Source organism: Rattus rattus, chromosome 12, assembly GCF_011064425.1.
Source record: "Rattus rattus isolate New Zealand chromosome 12, Rrattus_CSIRO_v1, whole genome shotgun sequence".
Lineage (NCBI taxonomy): Eukaryota > Metazoa > Chordata > Mammalia > Rodentia > Muridae > Rattus > Rattus rattus.
Window position 1 is genome coordinate 19,686,564 of NC_046165.1, and position 16,318 is coordinate 19,702,881.

At 36.8% G+C, this 16,318-nt stretch overlaps 1 protein-coding gene across 6 annotated transcripts in view; it reads left to right on the plus strand.

The window, feature by feature from the left end:
- Rbm26 (RNA binding motif protein 26) overlaps nt 1–16,318 on the plus strand; it is an 80,966-nt gene that overhangs the window by 35,148 nt on the left and 29,500 nt on the right. For 4 of the 6 annotated variants that reach the window (XM_032917874.1, XM_032917875.1, XM_032917877.1 and 1 more), the window contains exons 10-14: nt 5,601–5,712; nt 6,741–6,900; nt 8,141–8,305; nt 8,859–8,990; nt 10,155–10,226. In XM_032917874.1, the coding sequence (XP_032773765.1) occupies nt 5,601–5,712; nt 6,741–6,900; nt 8,141–8,305; nt 8,859–8,990; nt 10,155–10,226 (641 nt within the window). The remainder of the gene's footprint in view (nt 1–5,600; nt 5,713–6,740; nt 6,901–8,140; nt 8,306–8,858; nt 8,991–10,154; nt 10,227–16,318) is intronic. The other 2 variants (XM_032917878.1, XM_032917879.1) reach the window with 1 other exon arrangement.

Here is a 16,318-nt window from a genome sequence, read left to right on the forward strand (position 1 = left end):
TATTATGGTCAATCTTTCTGGTTTCCATGAAAGCAGGATTGGGCGTAGTTTAGAAGTAGAATGCTTGTTTATCATGCACAAAGCCCTGGGTTGATCTTTATCAAGATAAATAACACCACCACCACCAACAAAAACCTCGGAGGAGGAGGAGAGCATTAAGGAGGGATGAGGCTCTTGCTCACTTGATGGTTTAGTCTGTCATGAGTGTCTGCTGTGTTTCTTAGATAACTTGTTTGTTTCTTACTCCTTGTTTTATTTGCGATCTTACTAGTTCACCTAAAACTGGTAATCAACCTGTGGGTAATGACCCCTTCCTTTGGCAAACCCCATCTCAAAAATATTTACAAAACAATTCATAACAGTACGAGGAAAAAAAAAAAAAAACAACCCTACACTAATGTGGTAGAAACACAAAAATTTTCAGTGGCTAGGGATCACCACAGCATAAGGACACAACATTAGGAAGATTGAGAGGCACTGATGAGAGTAATAATATTAATACTCCTAAAGCCTGTCCTATCTTGGATAATGAACTTACCTAAAACTTAAGCTCTGTGTGCAATGTTTTGTACTCTAGAGATCTTAAAATTTGACAGGTATCTTTTGAGTAAAGTGAAATAAGGGCTAGTACTTGACTCATCTTTTAAATTCTAGGAGAGACAGTCTTTTTAGCTAAGTTGTTAGAAACTAAAGTTTAGACTGAGCCAGGGCAGCAGAAGTCCTTTACTAGCATTAAACTGTGGCTGGAGTTCCTCTCAGTTTAAAACAGGGTAGCAGTTACAGATGCAGATGGAAGATTGGGAGACAAAACATTACGGAGGCAGAACAAGGTCTCTTATTCTTAGTCATGCCGTGTGAAACTATCTTGCATCCCCAGATTTCCCCTTGCTGTTCTTAGACTAGAACTTACATCAAGACTCCAGTTGCATAGAAATGTCCAATTTAAATAACAGTGTCCATTGTGGATTACTCAATTTAGGATTCCTTAGAATTTGAGGTTTTGTTATTGTTATATATTAGAATGTGTCAGATTCTGAATATCTTATATATTTGAAAAGCATGTTGTGGCAAGGTGTGAGGAACATTTTAATTCAAATTTATACCTTCCGTAAGGTATCACAGAATCTCTTCATACGTATTCTTTCCAGTATACTTTGAAATTCTCCCTAGGGAATCTAATAATTCTTATGAGTAGTAGCAGGAAAAGAAGCTTTCCTACACATTGCTTATAATGGAAAAGTAGCCCCTTGAGATTACAGTTGTTTGTAGTGTTTATTCATTCTCTGAATCTCTCTCCCACACTGGTTAGTTTACAAAAACCTTCTTTCTTTCTTTGGGTCACTTTAGCACTTAGAAAAAAAAATATATTTTTAATTATGTATTTCTGTGTGGCGGTGAGTGTGTGTGTGAGTGGAGGTGCCCTACGAGTCAGCCAGAGGCTATTAGTTCCTCTGGTGCTAGAGTTGGTGGGCGGTTGTGAGCTGCCAGATACGGGCCCTGGGCACTGACCTCTGGTAATCTCTGGTGACCTCAGGTAATCTGGAACAAGAGTAGAACTCCTTTTAACAGCTGAGGTCCCTGTCCACCCCAACATTTTTAAAAAGCCTTCTCAATATTCCCTGCTATTACTGGTAACCTCTACTTCACTCATGCGTTGCTCTTTTGAATCTATATAAATGTATTCTGCTGCTGTGTAATAATGTTTCTAAACTCAGTCCGGCGTCAGACTAATTCCTAGTTATGATTGAGAGAAGGAAGAGATCAAATCCTTTGTATGTAAATTTTACCACATATCCATTTGCATTATGGTAATTTCAGCTCTGTGAATGGTGCAAGAAGCACTTCCTGTTGAGATAGATGTACACTTAGAAATATGAATGTGTTTTCTCATCGTGTCTTTATCGTGCAGTGATTATTTTAGGACCATTTAGATACTTTGTGTATATTTTGTGTGATACTTTAGGCATACCTTTTACCTAATAACTTTGCTTTTAAGTTGATAGCTGATTTAGGAACCCACTGAAACGGTGAATGCCAGGTCTCTTCAGTCGTCTTTTCATCCCTAGATGTTCTTATCAGTCCCCTTTCTAGGTTTCAAATTTCCTGTTCTAGATTATGACAGGTGCATAAAAAGCTACAGTGTAAATTTTGTAATTATACATTTCTTGTAGCCTGAACATAGTATTAGTTTATTTGATATTATTTGATAATTAGACTTTTATGCTTCATATGTTAAATCTTAGTGTGGGGCAATCATTAAATAAAAACATTTTAGGTCCTTTCCATTTATACTATGGAATTCTAATAATCCTTTTTGCCCTCACAATTCTTAATTTTTTATACTTCTAATTTATTTGTTTTGTGTGTGAATTTCACACCATGCATGCACCCCAACCCCACTCATCTCCCTATCTCTTCATATCTGCCCTCACCCTTGCAACCTTCCCCCAATAAAAAGTAAAAATCAATAACAAAATACCCATTTCTTCATGGGAGTTGTAGCGAGTCACATTGTGTCCTACAGTGTACCCTTTTATCCACACCTCTTTACTTCTAAATGCTCATTGCAGTGAGTCATTGGTCTGGTTTGAGGCCTCTGACTCCTGTTACACTATCAATATTGGGTCTGCACCAGGACTCCTCTCAGATATCCTGTTATTACTCTATGCCATGGAGTCTTGTTGCTTTGTTTATGCAGGACTGGCCCCTTTATTCATTCCAGCAGTCCATAGGTGAGGTAGATGTTGGAGTGGACCAACTCAGAGCCCTGGATCTGGCCCTGGGTGACCTGAACTGGTCAGCCTATCAGCTCTTCTGCACCCAGCACTGCCCCTTCTAGTTCACCCAATGTGCTCCCACTCTGATGTTGCAGTGGGCAAGGCCGGGTGAGGAGGTGGAGGGTGTGGTTCCTGCTACAGGTGGTTATTCAGTGTGCAGACCTCTGGAGTCTTCTGCCTGCCCAGCATGGTGGCAGGTGGTCTAGTCTGGGCCATGCTACTGGGTCTGTTGTGCCACTACTCCCATAATTCATTTTATATTTCTTATGAAGATATTAATAGATATTCCCACAGGTGGATATAGGCAGGAAGAAGAGTTTAGTAGCTTAAGGGAACTAACTATCCAGTGCTGTCAATTTAATTCAGAAAAAAACAGTATAGAAAGGGCGATATTAATGGGGAGTGGTACATGTAGCTGTTATATACATTTACTAATTGTTTATCATGAAGCACTATATTTTTAATACTTTTCACAAGTAAATCTGAATAAGTAACAGAGGTGTAACAAATGCCGGGTGAAAACATTTAATTGGGTTTGGTAGCTTTCAAATAACAAAAATATGTTAAAGTGGAAAAGGAGAACAGAAAGCTCAGAGTCTGCATAGAAGCCAGTGAGCTAAGTGTGGGTAACGAAATAAAACTAAGTCCTGTTGGAGCACTGCTCTGAGAGTGCACTGCTACTCACAGACCACGGCTTGCACAGTGGCCATCACTGATCCTAGTGCCATCTTCCCCCACTGTTCTGCCGTAGAGGTGTAGGGTAAGTCAGCCAGCCAGAGAAACGGGATGGCTAAAGTGCACACAACTCAACTTCCTGTCTGAGAGAGAAGAGAGTTATAGGAGTTCAGAGGACAGCGAAGACGTTTGAAGGATTTTAAAGCAGGTCTAGGGCAGCAGTAGTGGGCACTGAGGAGATTGACATTTAGTGGACGCGACTCCATGGTTCACTAAATGTGTTACTTAGAAGACGATAATGTAAGGCTCAAATCAAGTACAAAATTAGTAATACCATGTGCCACACAAGGAACAGATTGTAGAGAAATAAGTTTAATTTTTTAGTTTAGTTGTATGTATGAGTCATCTGATTAGAAATATTTAAATTAAGTCTGAGCTCTATGAAGACAGCTGACTGGAATAATTTCCAAATATTCTTATTTGAAATCATAAATACGGAGATAAAGAGTAATAGAAGGAACCACACTGAGTCCTGCATGGCTGACTAACACAGGCACAGACAGGCTTTCTTGTTGATTCTCTTGTTAAACCATACTCTACACCCGTATTCCCCAGACTCCCGAGAAGGAAGCGCTGCAAAAGATGAGTGAGAGGAGCTGACGGGAGGACATAAGGATTATAGGGTGACAAGACGGAGGGAGCCAGCTGACTGGAGGGGTCACATGGGTGACTGAAAACAATGAAGCCAAAGGCCATAAAAGAAAAGGGATTCCTGAAAAATCCGGAGCTGATAATGTCGAGGAGAAGTAATATACAGCAGCAAATGTCTCTTGAGGCCAGTTAAAGCCTGAGAAGTAGGGCTGGACTGGTGACTGATGTTAAAAGCACATAAGGCTCTTGCAGAAGACGGGCTTGATTTCAGTCCCAGCAACCACATGGCAGCTCACATTTAACACGTACTTCTGCAGGCACCAGGCATATACGTGGTGCACATATATGCAAGCAAAAGATATATACACATAAATAAAAATCCCTGAATATTTATAGGTTTAAGTATGAAATACTTTCCTCCATTACTTATTTTTCTCCCATGAACAAGTTAAGTGTAATGGGGGCAGCTGCCACTTTTGAGTGGATGAATGGATGAATGGGTGTGGTAGATCAAAAGCAGACATCTCTTAGGGACCAGCTGTGGGATGTGTAGAGAGAAAATAGAGTAGTGAAAGGAGAAACTTTCTGAGGTTTCCCTTGTAAATACGGAGTAGTGTGAGGTATAATATTAAGGGTGGCTGGGATGTTAAAGTGTCACAGGAGAGCTAGAAAATGGAAGAAAACGAGAGACTCTGGGACATAGATCAGAGCCTCTGTCTTTATTTTTAAATAGGTGGGCAGAGGAATCTGGAAGTAGAAGCCCTGCTAAGACAGCAGGTTACATAGCAAGTAAGGCAAACATATCCTGGGGTCACTTCATAGAAAGTAAGGCAAACATATCCTGGGGTCACTTCATAGCAAGTAAGGCAAACATATCCTGGGGTCACTTCATAGAAAGTAAGGCAAACATATCCTGGGGTCACTTCATAGAAAGTAAGGCAAACATATCCTGGGGTCACTTCATAGAAAGTAAGGCAAACATATCCTGGGATTACTTCAGTAGAATGCATGTGAAATACCAAGTAGTAGATGATTACAATTCTCCAACACTACATTTCCATCTTGAATATTTCTTTTAAAATACATTTCAGTTATGTTAATATGTTGCTATTTAAGCAGTACTTTCACAATTTGCTAATTTGCAGTGGTAGTTTGATTGTCTTAAGGTAACTTATTTGTACGCTTTTGTTTGTAGCGAGAATAATGGCAGATTGGAGGAGTGGCATAGATTTTACCTTTAAAGTTGTAGCCTACATGATCACATAATACTTCGGCATGAGAAATTCATTGAGCCTTAGAGTTAAATGTGAAATAAAAAAACACATCTGAAAAAGACTAGAATTCCCCTGGATTACTGTATTTGAATATATATTTAGATCTTTTGCCTATAAGATATGTTTATTTTGATAGAAAAGCTAGGTATTTGTATAGGGATTTAAAGAGGTCTCTGAGATAAACACAGAACATTAATGTATACTTTCTTCTGTTTGGACACAGAGAAGCCTCCTAATAAAAGCAGCATGAGGATCGTAGTGGACTCAGAATCAAGGAAGAGAACTATTGGGTCTGGGGAACCTGGAGTTCCTACAAAGAAGACATGGTTTGATAAGTAAGTTGACAGGGACTATTGAGGAATTTAGTTGTACGTTGATTGTTGCTATATTATTAGATTAGAGACTATGTAATCTCTTTTTAAAAAGTCATGCTGCTCTGTAGACTGTTCTCAGTTATTATCTTGGTTGTTTTCTAGAAGCTTATGAGTTTGCTTTGGCACTACACAGCTGTTTTCTTAGAAAAGTGGTGTGATGGAGGACACAATTTTTCCCCTTTCCACTTCCACCTCTAAAAGAAACAACCTTTTCTAATGTTAGATGTGCTACTGACTAGGAGCTGCACACAGGATAGTTCTGAGTCCTGCGTCATTAGGAGTAAAGCATGTAGAAAGATCTGGAGGGAGACTTTGTAGGCCCTTCCTGTTAGGAACTGCAAAGGGCTTCTCCTGGGAGGGGGGCTGAAGAGACACTGGAAGGAAGAAGTTTGGAGAAAGGAAGAAATTCAGAATATTAGAGGGTATGACATTTACACATTTTCCTGTATGAAGGGAAGGAAGTTAGGGCTATTCTGAGTAGTGTAGAAAGAGTAGTTTCGATATTTGGTATTGTGATTAAATTTGTGATTTAAAGGAAAAGGGTAAATTCATTGGATCACAGTTTTTTTGTTTTTTGTTTTTTTAATGTACCAACAGTATTGTATGTATTTCCAATAATTTTATCTCTCTGACTGGGTGGTGGTGGCTCACACCTTTAATCCCAGCACTGGAGAGGCAGAGGCAGGTTGATCACTGAGTTCAAGACCAACCTGATCTTCATAGTGAGTTCTAGGACAGCTAGAGCTACACAGAGAAATCTGACTCAAAAAAAAAAAAAACCAAAACAATCAGAAACAAACAAAAAAAAGATTCCCCAAACGGATAACAGGTTCAGGTGTCATGTTTATATTAATAAGTAAAATTAATGAAAGCTTTATCTTTCAGTAGGCAGATTTCCAGAATAGAACAAGATTTGTAAAACGTTATTCCTTTGTAGTAGTTAGGATCAGTTTTATAAATATATTGATCAACTTGGTTTTTGCTTACAGACCAAATTTTAATAGGACAAACAGCCCGGGTTTCCAGAAGAAGGTTCAATTTGGAAATGAAAATACTAAACTTGAACTTAGGAAAGTTCCTCCAGAATTAAATAATATCAGCAAACTCAATGAACATTTTAGTCGATTTGGAACATTGGTTAACTTACAGGTAAGAGCTTTGGAATAATATTGTCAGTAATTATTTTAAGAACTTGAGAAAATGTTCATAGAAAAATAGAAAATTTGTTTAAATTTTAAGATTTGGAAGTTGGACTTTGCATTAGCATCGTATCTGTTACTATAATGGTATACCTGAAGAGGGCTAACTCAGCAAGGAAAGAGATGCTGCTACTGAGTGAGGCTGTTTGTTTGGCTGATTAAAGACTGCTGGAGGGTCAGAGATGGTCAGTGGTCAGAGACCCTGAACAGCTTTCTCTCACGAGAGCTCAGGGATCCATGAGAACTTGTGTCTTATTTAGGGTTATTGTCGTGATGAAATACTATGACCAAAGCTATTTAATGAGAAAATGATTTTATCATTAAAGGAAGTCAGGACAGGAACTCAAGCAGGACAGGAGTCTGGAAGCAGGAGCTGATGCATTAAAGAGGGGTGCTGCCCATGGGGCTTGCTCTTCATTGCTTGCTCAACCTGATTTCTTATAGAACTCAGGACCACCAACCCAGAAATGGGACCACCTGCAATGGGCTGAGCCCTTTCCCATCAACCAGTACTGAAGAAAATCTATAGGCTTACGAACAGCCAGATCTTAGGGAGTTTTCTTAACTGAGGTTCTTTTCTCTGAGATGACTTTGGTTTGTGTCAAGTTGATGTAAAACCACCTAGTACAACTTTAAGGGCAGTTCTTCTTTTTTTTTTTTTTTTTTTTTTTTTTTTCAGAGCTGGGGGCCCAACCCAGGGCCTTGCGCTTCCTAAGCAAGCGCTCTACCACTGAGCTAAATCCCCAACCCCAAGGGCAGTTCTTCTAAATGATCTCATAACCTACCACTAGACCTCATTTCTTCACAGTCACATTACTTACCAACACTGCTGGCATAGATAACTTGCTTTGACCTGTGTTTCTTTGTTCTGTAAAACTAACAAATGTGAAGAAACTGCTTCTACACTAAAACCTAAATAAGTGTTTTCAAGCCATGGTTACTCAGATCTGGCCCCAAAATAAACTTTTATTTCATTAAACAAGCAATCAAACAGGCACAAATCAAAGAACTTTCTCAGGCTCTTTGGAAATACTGTGAGAATGACAAGATTGGCATGTTGTACAAATAAAAGTGTCAGGAGCTTGAGGATAAGATCTTTGAAGGACTAAAATCTTGAGATCCTAAGAAACTGACTTGTAAAGCTGCGTACTCCTCTGACAGGAAACTGTGCTCAATGTGTTAAATCTTAGGTTGCCTATAATGGTGATCCTGAAGGCGCCCTCATCCAATTTGCAACGTATGATGAAGCAAAGAAAGCAATCTCAAGCACAGAAGCAGTATTAAATAATCGCTTTATTAAGGTTTATTGGCACAGAGAAGGAGCCACTCACCAGTTACAAACTACTTCACCAAAGGTAACAGAGAGAGAAATTTATGGGAACTCTAATGTTTCTTGGTGTCCTTCACCAATATTAAAACAGGCTTTTGAGTCATGTGACATGTGCCTTTACTACTGTTAATCACAAAGGCTGGAGAAAGCTACTTCTCTTAACAGTTCTGTTATTAGCCTGTGAGGTTAATCTTAGTGTAGGGAATTATGAGATGGTGTGTGTGAAGTGTCTAGAACAATAGTTACTGAGAAGTAATCACTCACTATGGTGGCTACTGTTGCATAAGTTTACCACTACATAATATTTTGAGGCACTCTTTTTTTCCTTCCCTTCCTTCTACTTTTCTCCTTAGAGAAAATGCTAGCTGTTTTTGAGTGGTATTATAGAGTAGTCTGGTTTTTTATTGTTAAACAATGATGAATTTAATTTTTTGTACTTTATAATTCATTTCTTGCAAAGAAAATTTAATACATTGAAAAACTGAAACGCTTGAGTTTGAGTATAAAATCATCCTGGTTATGCTTCATGTTCCTTTACTAAATAATTAGTTTGTTTTAATTTTTCTTTTTGTTTTGAGGTAATTCAGCCTTTAGTCCAGCAGCCCATTTTACCTGTTGTGAAGCAGTCAGTCAAAGAGCGGCTGGGTCCTGTACCTTCAGGTACTGTTGAACCGGCAGAAGCCCAGAGTGCTACTTCAGAACTTCCCCAGGTAAACAGCAGCTTTTATCAGCAGTTCTGTCAAATAGGCGCTCCATCAATTAATTTTCCTCAGTAACTAGAATTATAGCTAATATTCTATGTTCTACACAGAAATATGGTATTTATATTTTTGACTCTACCTATAAGTTAGCTTTATCATAACACTGTCTTTTTAATCTTAAATTCATTTTCCTAGTTAATGCTCGTGAGAAAGACCTCTTTTTACTTTGTGGAGATGTATTTAAACAAATTTGCCTGAGAGTGAAGTTCAGTACGCTAAATTTTATTTTTTCTGTTATCTTTTTACTTAGAGTTCTATCTCCTGATAATTATGCAGTAGAGTGAACAGAGAACTTTTGAGAAGGGAAGACTTAAGCCATCAGGTTACACGTGCTTGATTGATGATATATATTGCTTTAAGTACTCACTTGCCCTGCTTAGTACTTTGCATCACTTCCTGTGGACTGGGGTTCTCTTCTCCATATGTTGTTTCTTTCCACTTCCATACTTGATTGGCAGCTTCTCGTTTCTATACTCTCAGTCTTAAAAATTTAGCTTTCCTTTTTCTCTAGACATTTCAAGGTATGCTGTGCAAAATTGGGTTAGGGTGTAGTAACTACTTAGATAATGGATGCCATGTTAGCTTTTCAGGTCATTAATTCCTACTTCGTAGAATAAGATAATGAGATTCTCTGAAGGTTCAGAATGCAAAAAATGTTGTACTGTTATTTTTAAACTATCATATCTAAATAATCACTAATTAAAATGTATATAGGAATGCATGATACTCATTTTTCAGCTTATGAAGCAGGCTTATATTTTAAATATTCAAGTCTATTTTAAAATTCTCAGTTTCTACTTGTTAATATAAAATTACAGCAAGGAACCTACTTGAGGACAGATTTTACATTGTAATTTTTTATAGTTAATATTAAAGACTTTTTTGTTTTTCCACACGTATTTCCTCCTTATCCTCTCTTTTCCATTCCCCTTCCTCCTCTTTCTCCTTGTTTCTCTGTCCCATTTTTTTTTTTTTTTAAAGGCCCAGGTTTCTGTGGCTAGTATTGCTATGCTCAAACTCAATATATATTAGTAGAATCAGGATGTTCAAAATCCCAACAGACTTAATATATATTTGGGGAAACACTGAATATGTTCGTTTTAATTTTTTTAGAATGTAACTAAGTTATCTGTGAAGGACAGGTTGGGTTTTGTATCAAAGCCATCTGTTTCAGCAACTGAAAAGGTAAGAATAGCATGATGTGTGTGTCTTGGCTTTATAAATGTCTTCCAGGTGGCATCTTCATTTTTTTTTCCTCATAGCTCCAAACTCCTGCTTCTTAATAGTGTGGGTCGCTCCTTACTCCTGCCTGTTTGCTGAGAAAGAAAAGTCTTAGCCTAGTCTCCTTTTTACATCAACAGTTTAATACTTGCTTCTCTTATTTCTGTGTGCTCCATTCTTTTTTATTTTAATTACATTTATTTTCTTTGTAGACATTGCATTTTAGATTGAAAACTCTGGTGGTCTAATAGAAAGGATCATGAGCTAGGAATGTTCTATGACTGTGATCTCCAGCTCTTTGTTACTAACTGCATGATAACTAGGCAGTGCACGTAACCTTCCTCAGTCTTACTTACTGGTAAACTGTAGATGGTAATGTTTATTTTGCTTTATTATAAAAGTAGTCTGTACATGGGAAGAATGGTAAACTATTTTATTATCGCAGTTTAAATTTATTGCTGAGAGTTTTTCATATACAGCTTTGCAGCACATTCTTTTTTAAAATAGGAAGGTAAATAAAGATAGTCGAAGCTGTTTGTGGATCTTTCTTCTAAATAGGTGTGTGCTGTTTTCATGCTTAGGTGTTTGGGACTACCCTCATAACATTTTTTTTTTTTAATTTGAATTATATGAAACTAGAATATTAGCAAAACACAAAAGATCTCTAGTCCCTGCTCTTTCTAGACTGAAGATTACAGGGGGTTCCTGTTGACAGTGAACGGAGTGTCTAGTGGACCTGCCAACATTTGATCTTTAGAGTGCTGCTTGACATACTGTTTACTTTGTTAAACCTCGGCTTTGCTGGAAATTCAGAACTCAATCTGTATCATACTTTCTTCTTGGGCATCTTAGTGCCAAAAAAGAGTTATTTTTCATATAGAAGGACATTTTAATTTCTAGACCTCACCACTAGGAGTGACTTTAGTCTTAAAGCCTTAAAGGTGTTGTACATGTATTCATAGTCTACCACTTTTTCTCTACTGCTTTCAGTTCTCTGGCTTTGGGATGCCTTATCTTAGCCAGTGTCTTGTCATTTTCCTCTTTAAGTTTCATTTTGTTGCCATTCTGTCCCTGCTATTTTAATGTTGAAAATTTGAATTTATTGACTACAGTTACTTTGTTTCCTTCACAGTCCATATTCCTCCCACACTCCGGAAGTAGTTGCTGTTCTATTACTTTTGCTGTGCCAGTGAACTTTTTCTATCTTGAGGAGTACCTTTTTTGTGTATTGTCTTGTGTCTGTCCTCTGTCTCCCAAGGTTTCTGTCTTGTCCTCTCTTTCTTTTTAGCTCAGTCTTTGTCACTTTACCTATGTTAACCTCTCTGTGTCTAGCTCTGGCTTCTTTGTGGTGTTTCTCTTGGAGTGCGTTTACCCTGTCAATCAAATGTGCTGGTGCCTAGCATTCTAGCTTTAGATACTAAGTTTATCATAGGATGTTCATTTGTTAAAGTATTTTTAAATCATACGTACATACATGCACATATATACATATGTATTTTCATTATGAAGAGTTATATATAAAATGATATTTGTATTTGGAATTTTTTTAAATGGGAGATTATATGATTAAATCGAGCTACATTTCATTTAGAGACTTCAGGTTTTCATTTAGCCATTGGACATGACATTCAACAAGTTCCCTTGACTATAAGATAGAGATGCTAATAGCCTTTTGATTTTAAATTTTGGTCTGATGTACAGTTTTGGCAACACAAATCCAGAGACTGAGAGACTATGTGAAGCTTTTAAACCCCCTTTTAATGGTTATTTATTTTAGTACATACTCCTCTGAAGACTTTGAGTTTTCTTTTTTTAAATTAGTACAAGAAAAATTGACTTATTTAAAATAACAGCTACACTTTCTAGGAACTAGGGTTTATAGCAAAAATTGATTATAACACTTGGTATGCACTCATTGATAAGTGGATATTAGCCAAAAAGCTCAAATTACCCAAGATGCAATCCATGGATCAAAGGAAGCTCAAGAAGAAGGATGACCAAAATGCAGATGCTCCCACTCCTTAAAAGGGAGAAAAATATTCATAGGAGGAGATATGGAAGCAAAGTTTAGAGCAGCGACTCAAGGAACGACCATTCAGATGTGGCCCATATATATGCAGCCACCAAAACTAGATAAGATGGATGAAGCTAGAAAATGCATGCTGAAAAGACACATCCAGATCATGTCCAATACAGAGGTGAATGCTAGCAGCAAACCACTGAACCAAGAACAGGACCCCCTTGGGGGGGAATTAGAGGAAGGATTGAAAGAGCTGAAGGAGCTTGCAACCCCATAAGAACAACAATACCAACCAGAGCTTCCAGGAACTAAACCACTATCCAAAGACTATACATGGACTGACCTGTGGCTCCAGCTGCATATGTAGCAGAGAATAGCCTTGTTGGGGCACTAGTGGAAGGGGAAGCCCTTGGTCCTGCCAAGGTTGGACCCCCAGTGCAGGGGAATATGGGGGGCCAGTAAAGGGGATGTATAGGGGGAATACCCATATGGGGGGAGGGGGAGGGGATGGGAGGGTTTATGGACAGGAAACCGAGAAGGGGAATAACATTTGAAATGAAAGTAAAGAAATATATCTAATAAAAAAATCTAAAAAAAGAAGAAAAAAGAAAAGCATTGATTATAGATTAATATTTTTCTTTGATATTTGTTTAAAATGTTTCCCTGTAAGATTGTTAATCCTTATATGTGGAAGATCACAAAGTTGAACTCATGGAGCAGAGTAAGTGATGGTTACCAGGAACCCAGGGTGAGGAAGTTATGAAGATAATGGCTAAAGGTTGTAAAATAATTTCAGAACAAAAGTGCAGCATGGTAACCTCATTTAATAATCATGATTTTAAGTGTTTTCATAACCCAAATGGGAGGCAGTGCCAAGTACTGGGTCAATTTAGCCATTTTACAAGACAGACAGACAGGCACAGGCACAGACACAGACACACACCAAGTAGCAAAGATAATTTTTACTATTGGTTAAGTGATGTTTTTAAAAAATAATTAGTATTCTTGAGAAGATTCTTTAAAACTATAAATAAAGCTTTAAATCTTATTCTTCTCTCCAGAGTTCTCTTTTTGGCTACTGTTATAAAATGTATACCTATGTGTTCTTAAACAATATTGTAAATAAATGCTCTGATTTACTGAATACATACTTAATTGAAAAAATTGAGTGTATTAATTTTTTTATACATAACTCTTTAGATACTTGTTAAAATGAGTTTTTCTTTTCTGTTTTAAATACCCGTTAGAGGTATTAACTTATTATTTCATTATTATTATTATTATTACTTAGAATAATATTTAGGTTATTAATGGCTCTATTATAGTACTATTAAGTGTTATTAAATTATTAAATTTCAGTTTGAGCTTATTATTTTAAAAATGAAACTTTAGATAGCTTCTTAGTAATTTTATATAGGATTTTTTTTTTAGCAGAATAGTCTTTTCTTCTTATTCTTATTAGCAAGTCTTGTTTTTTACACTTAATAATAGTAGGTGTGGCTATGGATGGTAATATTTTACGTAAGAAATAGCGACGTGGGAACCTGAGAGATGGCTCAGCAGTTAAGAGCACTTGTTGACTCTGGTAGAGGATCCAGATTTGTTTCCATGAACCAACCCGTATGGTTCAGAAAGTGTAGGGATTCAGTGCCCCTTTTTGACCTCTTTGGGCTCTAAGCTTGCACATTGTGCATGTATGTAACATACATATAAAATAAATCAAAAAGAAAGAAAAATGTATTATTGGCGCTTAACCAATTACCAACTTAGGGAATTGACTTTTGTCTTTGTCATAGGAGATAATAATAAAATCATAGCACATAATGGGCTTTTAACTTACCTTTCGGGTTTCTATTTGGTACAAAATCCTGGCCAAGGATACTAAAAAGAAAGTTAAAGTGTGGGCTAACACGTGTTATAAACATAGGCACAAATACTCTAAAGGAAATATTAGCAATCTCCATTGGTACATAAAATACATGATACATCATGTTCAGGAAAGATTTAGTGTAGAAATTCATGATGATTTAGTATCAGGAATATGTCTAACTGACCACAGTAGCATTGTTAGGGAAAAGGAAAACCTTGTATGATTACCTTGTAGAAAAATAGTTGGTGAAATACTTAGTACTTTGCAAAGTAGTAACTTTCCTACCTTATTGAAGAATTTGTGCACCTCTACCGCCAGAATTGACATTAAACTTAATGTTGAGATATAATAAATATCCCCTACTGTCAATATTAGGAACAAGACAAGGTCTTCATTTAGTCACTTTCATACAATTTTTCCCCCCTAGGGCCTAACCAATACAGTAAAGTGATAAAATGAAATAAACCATTAAAAAGATTAGAAAAAAAGGAAAGAAATCTGTTTATATGTGGATGACATGATTATTACATATGTAGAGAATTCAAAATAAACTTGCAAGCAGTTGAGACAGTAGGTGAGTGCAGTCAGATCATCAGAAGTTAAGCTACACGTGTTGTGTTTATTTGTAAAGGCCTCTGTCCATATTTTGTTTACTTATGATTTGTAACTTAATCTTGACTGTTGGATGTGTTGGCTTCCTCTTCTGTTTTCATTTTAAAACACTGCTAGCGGTCAAATCCAGTGCCTTGACCATGTACTTCAATTTAATATGTAGTTAAGGCTGACTTTTAATGTACTGCTTCCAGCTCCCAAGGGCTGCAATTACAGGCTCTCACCAGCAGGCCTGGGTAAATTTTAAATCTTGAAAAATGTGGGTATTCTTTACCATTCTAGCATTCTTTACCAAGTCTAGAACCAAGTAGATTCAAATAAAGAGCAATATTTGTAATCCTACAGTTATTATTTCCAAGCATATTTTACTTCTACACCTCGGCACCTTTGAAATAGGGCTGCATTTCACCATTGTTGGAAGTGCAGTTGCAATCATTTCACTGTTCTTTCTCACTTGTTTAATCGTACATAGGAATCCTTGAGATTGAGGCTTTGTGGAATATTTTTGTCATATATCCTGTTTTTGCAGAAGGAAATTACTGGATAGGGCTGAGACAGCTTGTAGAAACAAGGAAGTGTTCTGTTCTCCACAGATACTGTACTCTCTTCAGCCAGCCCTTGTTAGTCTGATGTGAAATGCTAAGATGGTTTGAAAAGGTGTGTGTGTTCCTTACCCACTGAGGTGGGGGAATGCTAGGTTAAACAAATTATTTTTATTATAATGCGTATTTGATGCTGGAAAATAACAGTGTGTTACTCAAAATTCTGAGTTATTTATTCTGTAGGTAGCTTTTAACTTGTTAGGGAATTCTCATGAAGAAACAGTATACTCAAACTTATAAGTAGACTGTCTTGTGCCTCTCATACGTTAAAACCTCTCTTTTAATATAGTTTAGCGATTTGTGACATAGTAAAGTAACACTGAAGAAATTCTTCAGAATTATTCCAGAATAATCATTGAAAATTTAAATTATAAACTAAATCTGTATTTTGATTTCTAATGAAATCAAGTGTCTCTTAGTTAGTATTTCATGTTTATTACTAATATTTGGCAGGTTTTATTTTGAAGAAAATTACCTGTGAAATTTTGATACCTTTACTTTTTAAACAAGTTGTGCTCTGTGAAGCAAGAATAATGATAGTTTTTATTTCATTTAGATTCTGAGACAGAAAAGAAGTATTAAGAGTAATATGTTGCCCATGTGGGTTTTTTGTTGTTGTTTGTTTTTGTTTTGTTTTTTTGTCCTCTAATTTCATGGTGAAAGATCAGAAAGTGGTCTCCAGATTTCTACTTTTATGCTACTTCACATGTCAGCCTGTTAGTATCTAAAAAAATAGGTTATTATTTTTAATTGATAGTCTTCCATCTTTCTGTGTCATATTTTAGCTCAGGCACTCTTCAGATGTTAGACACAGTAGTATCTTCTCTCTGGAAAGTCATGTGCAGGGCTACTTGCTTAGGTTTCCTAGAGTCTGTTGATGGTATCATTTCTAAGAACCACTCATCTCATGGAGCTGAGTCTGTCAGCACTGTCTTTACTATTATTTTATTAT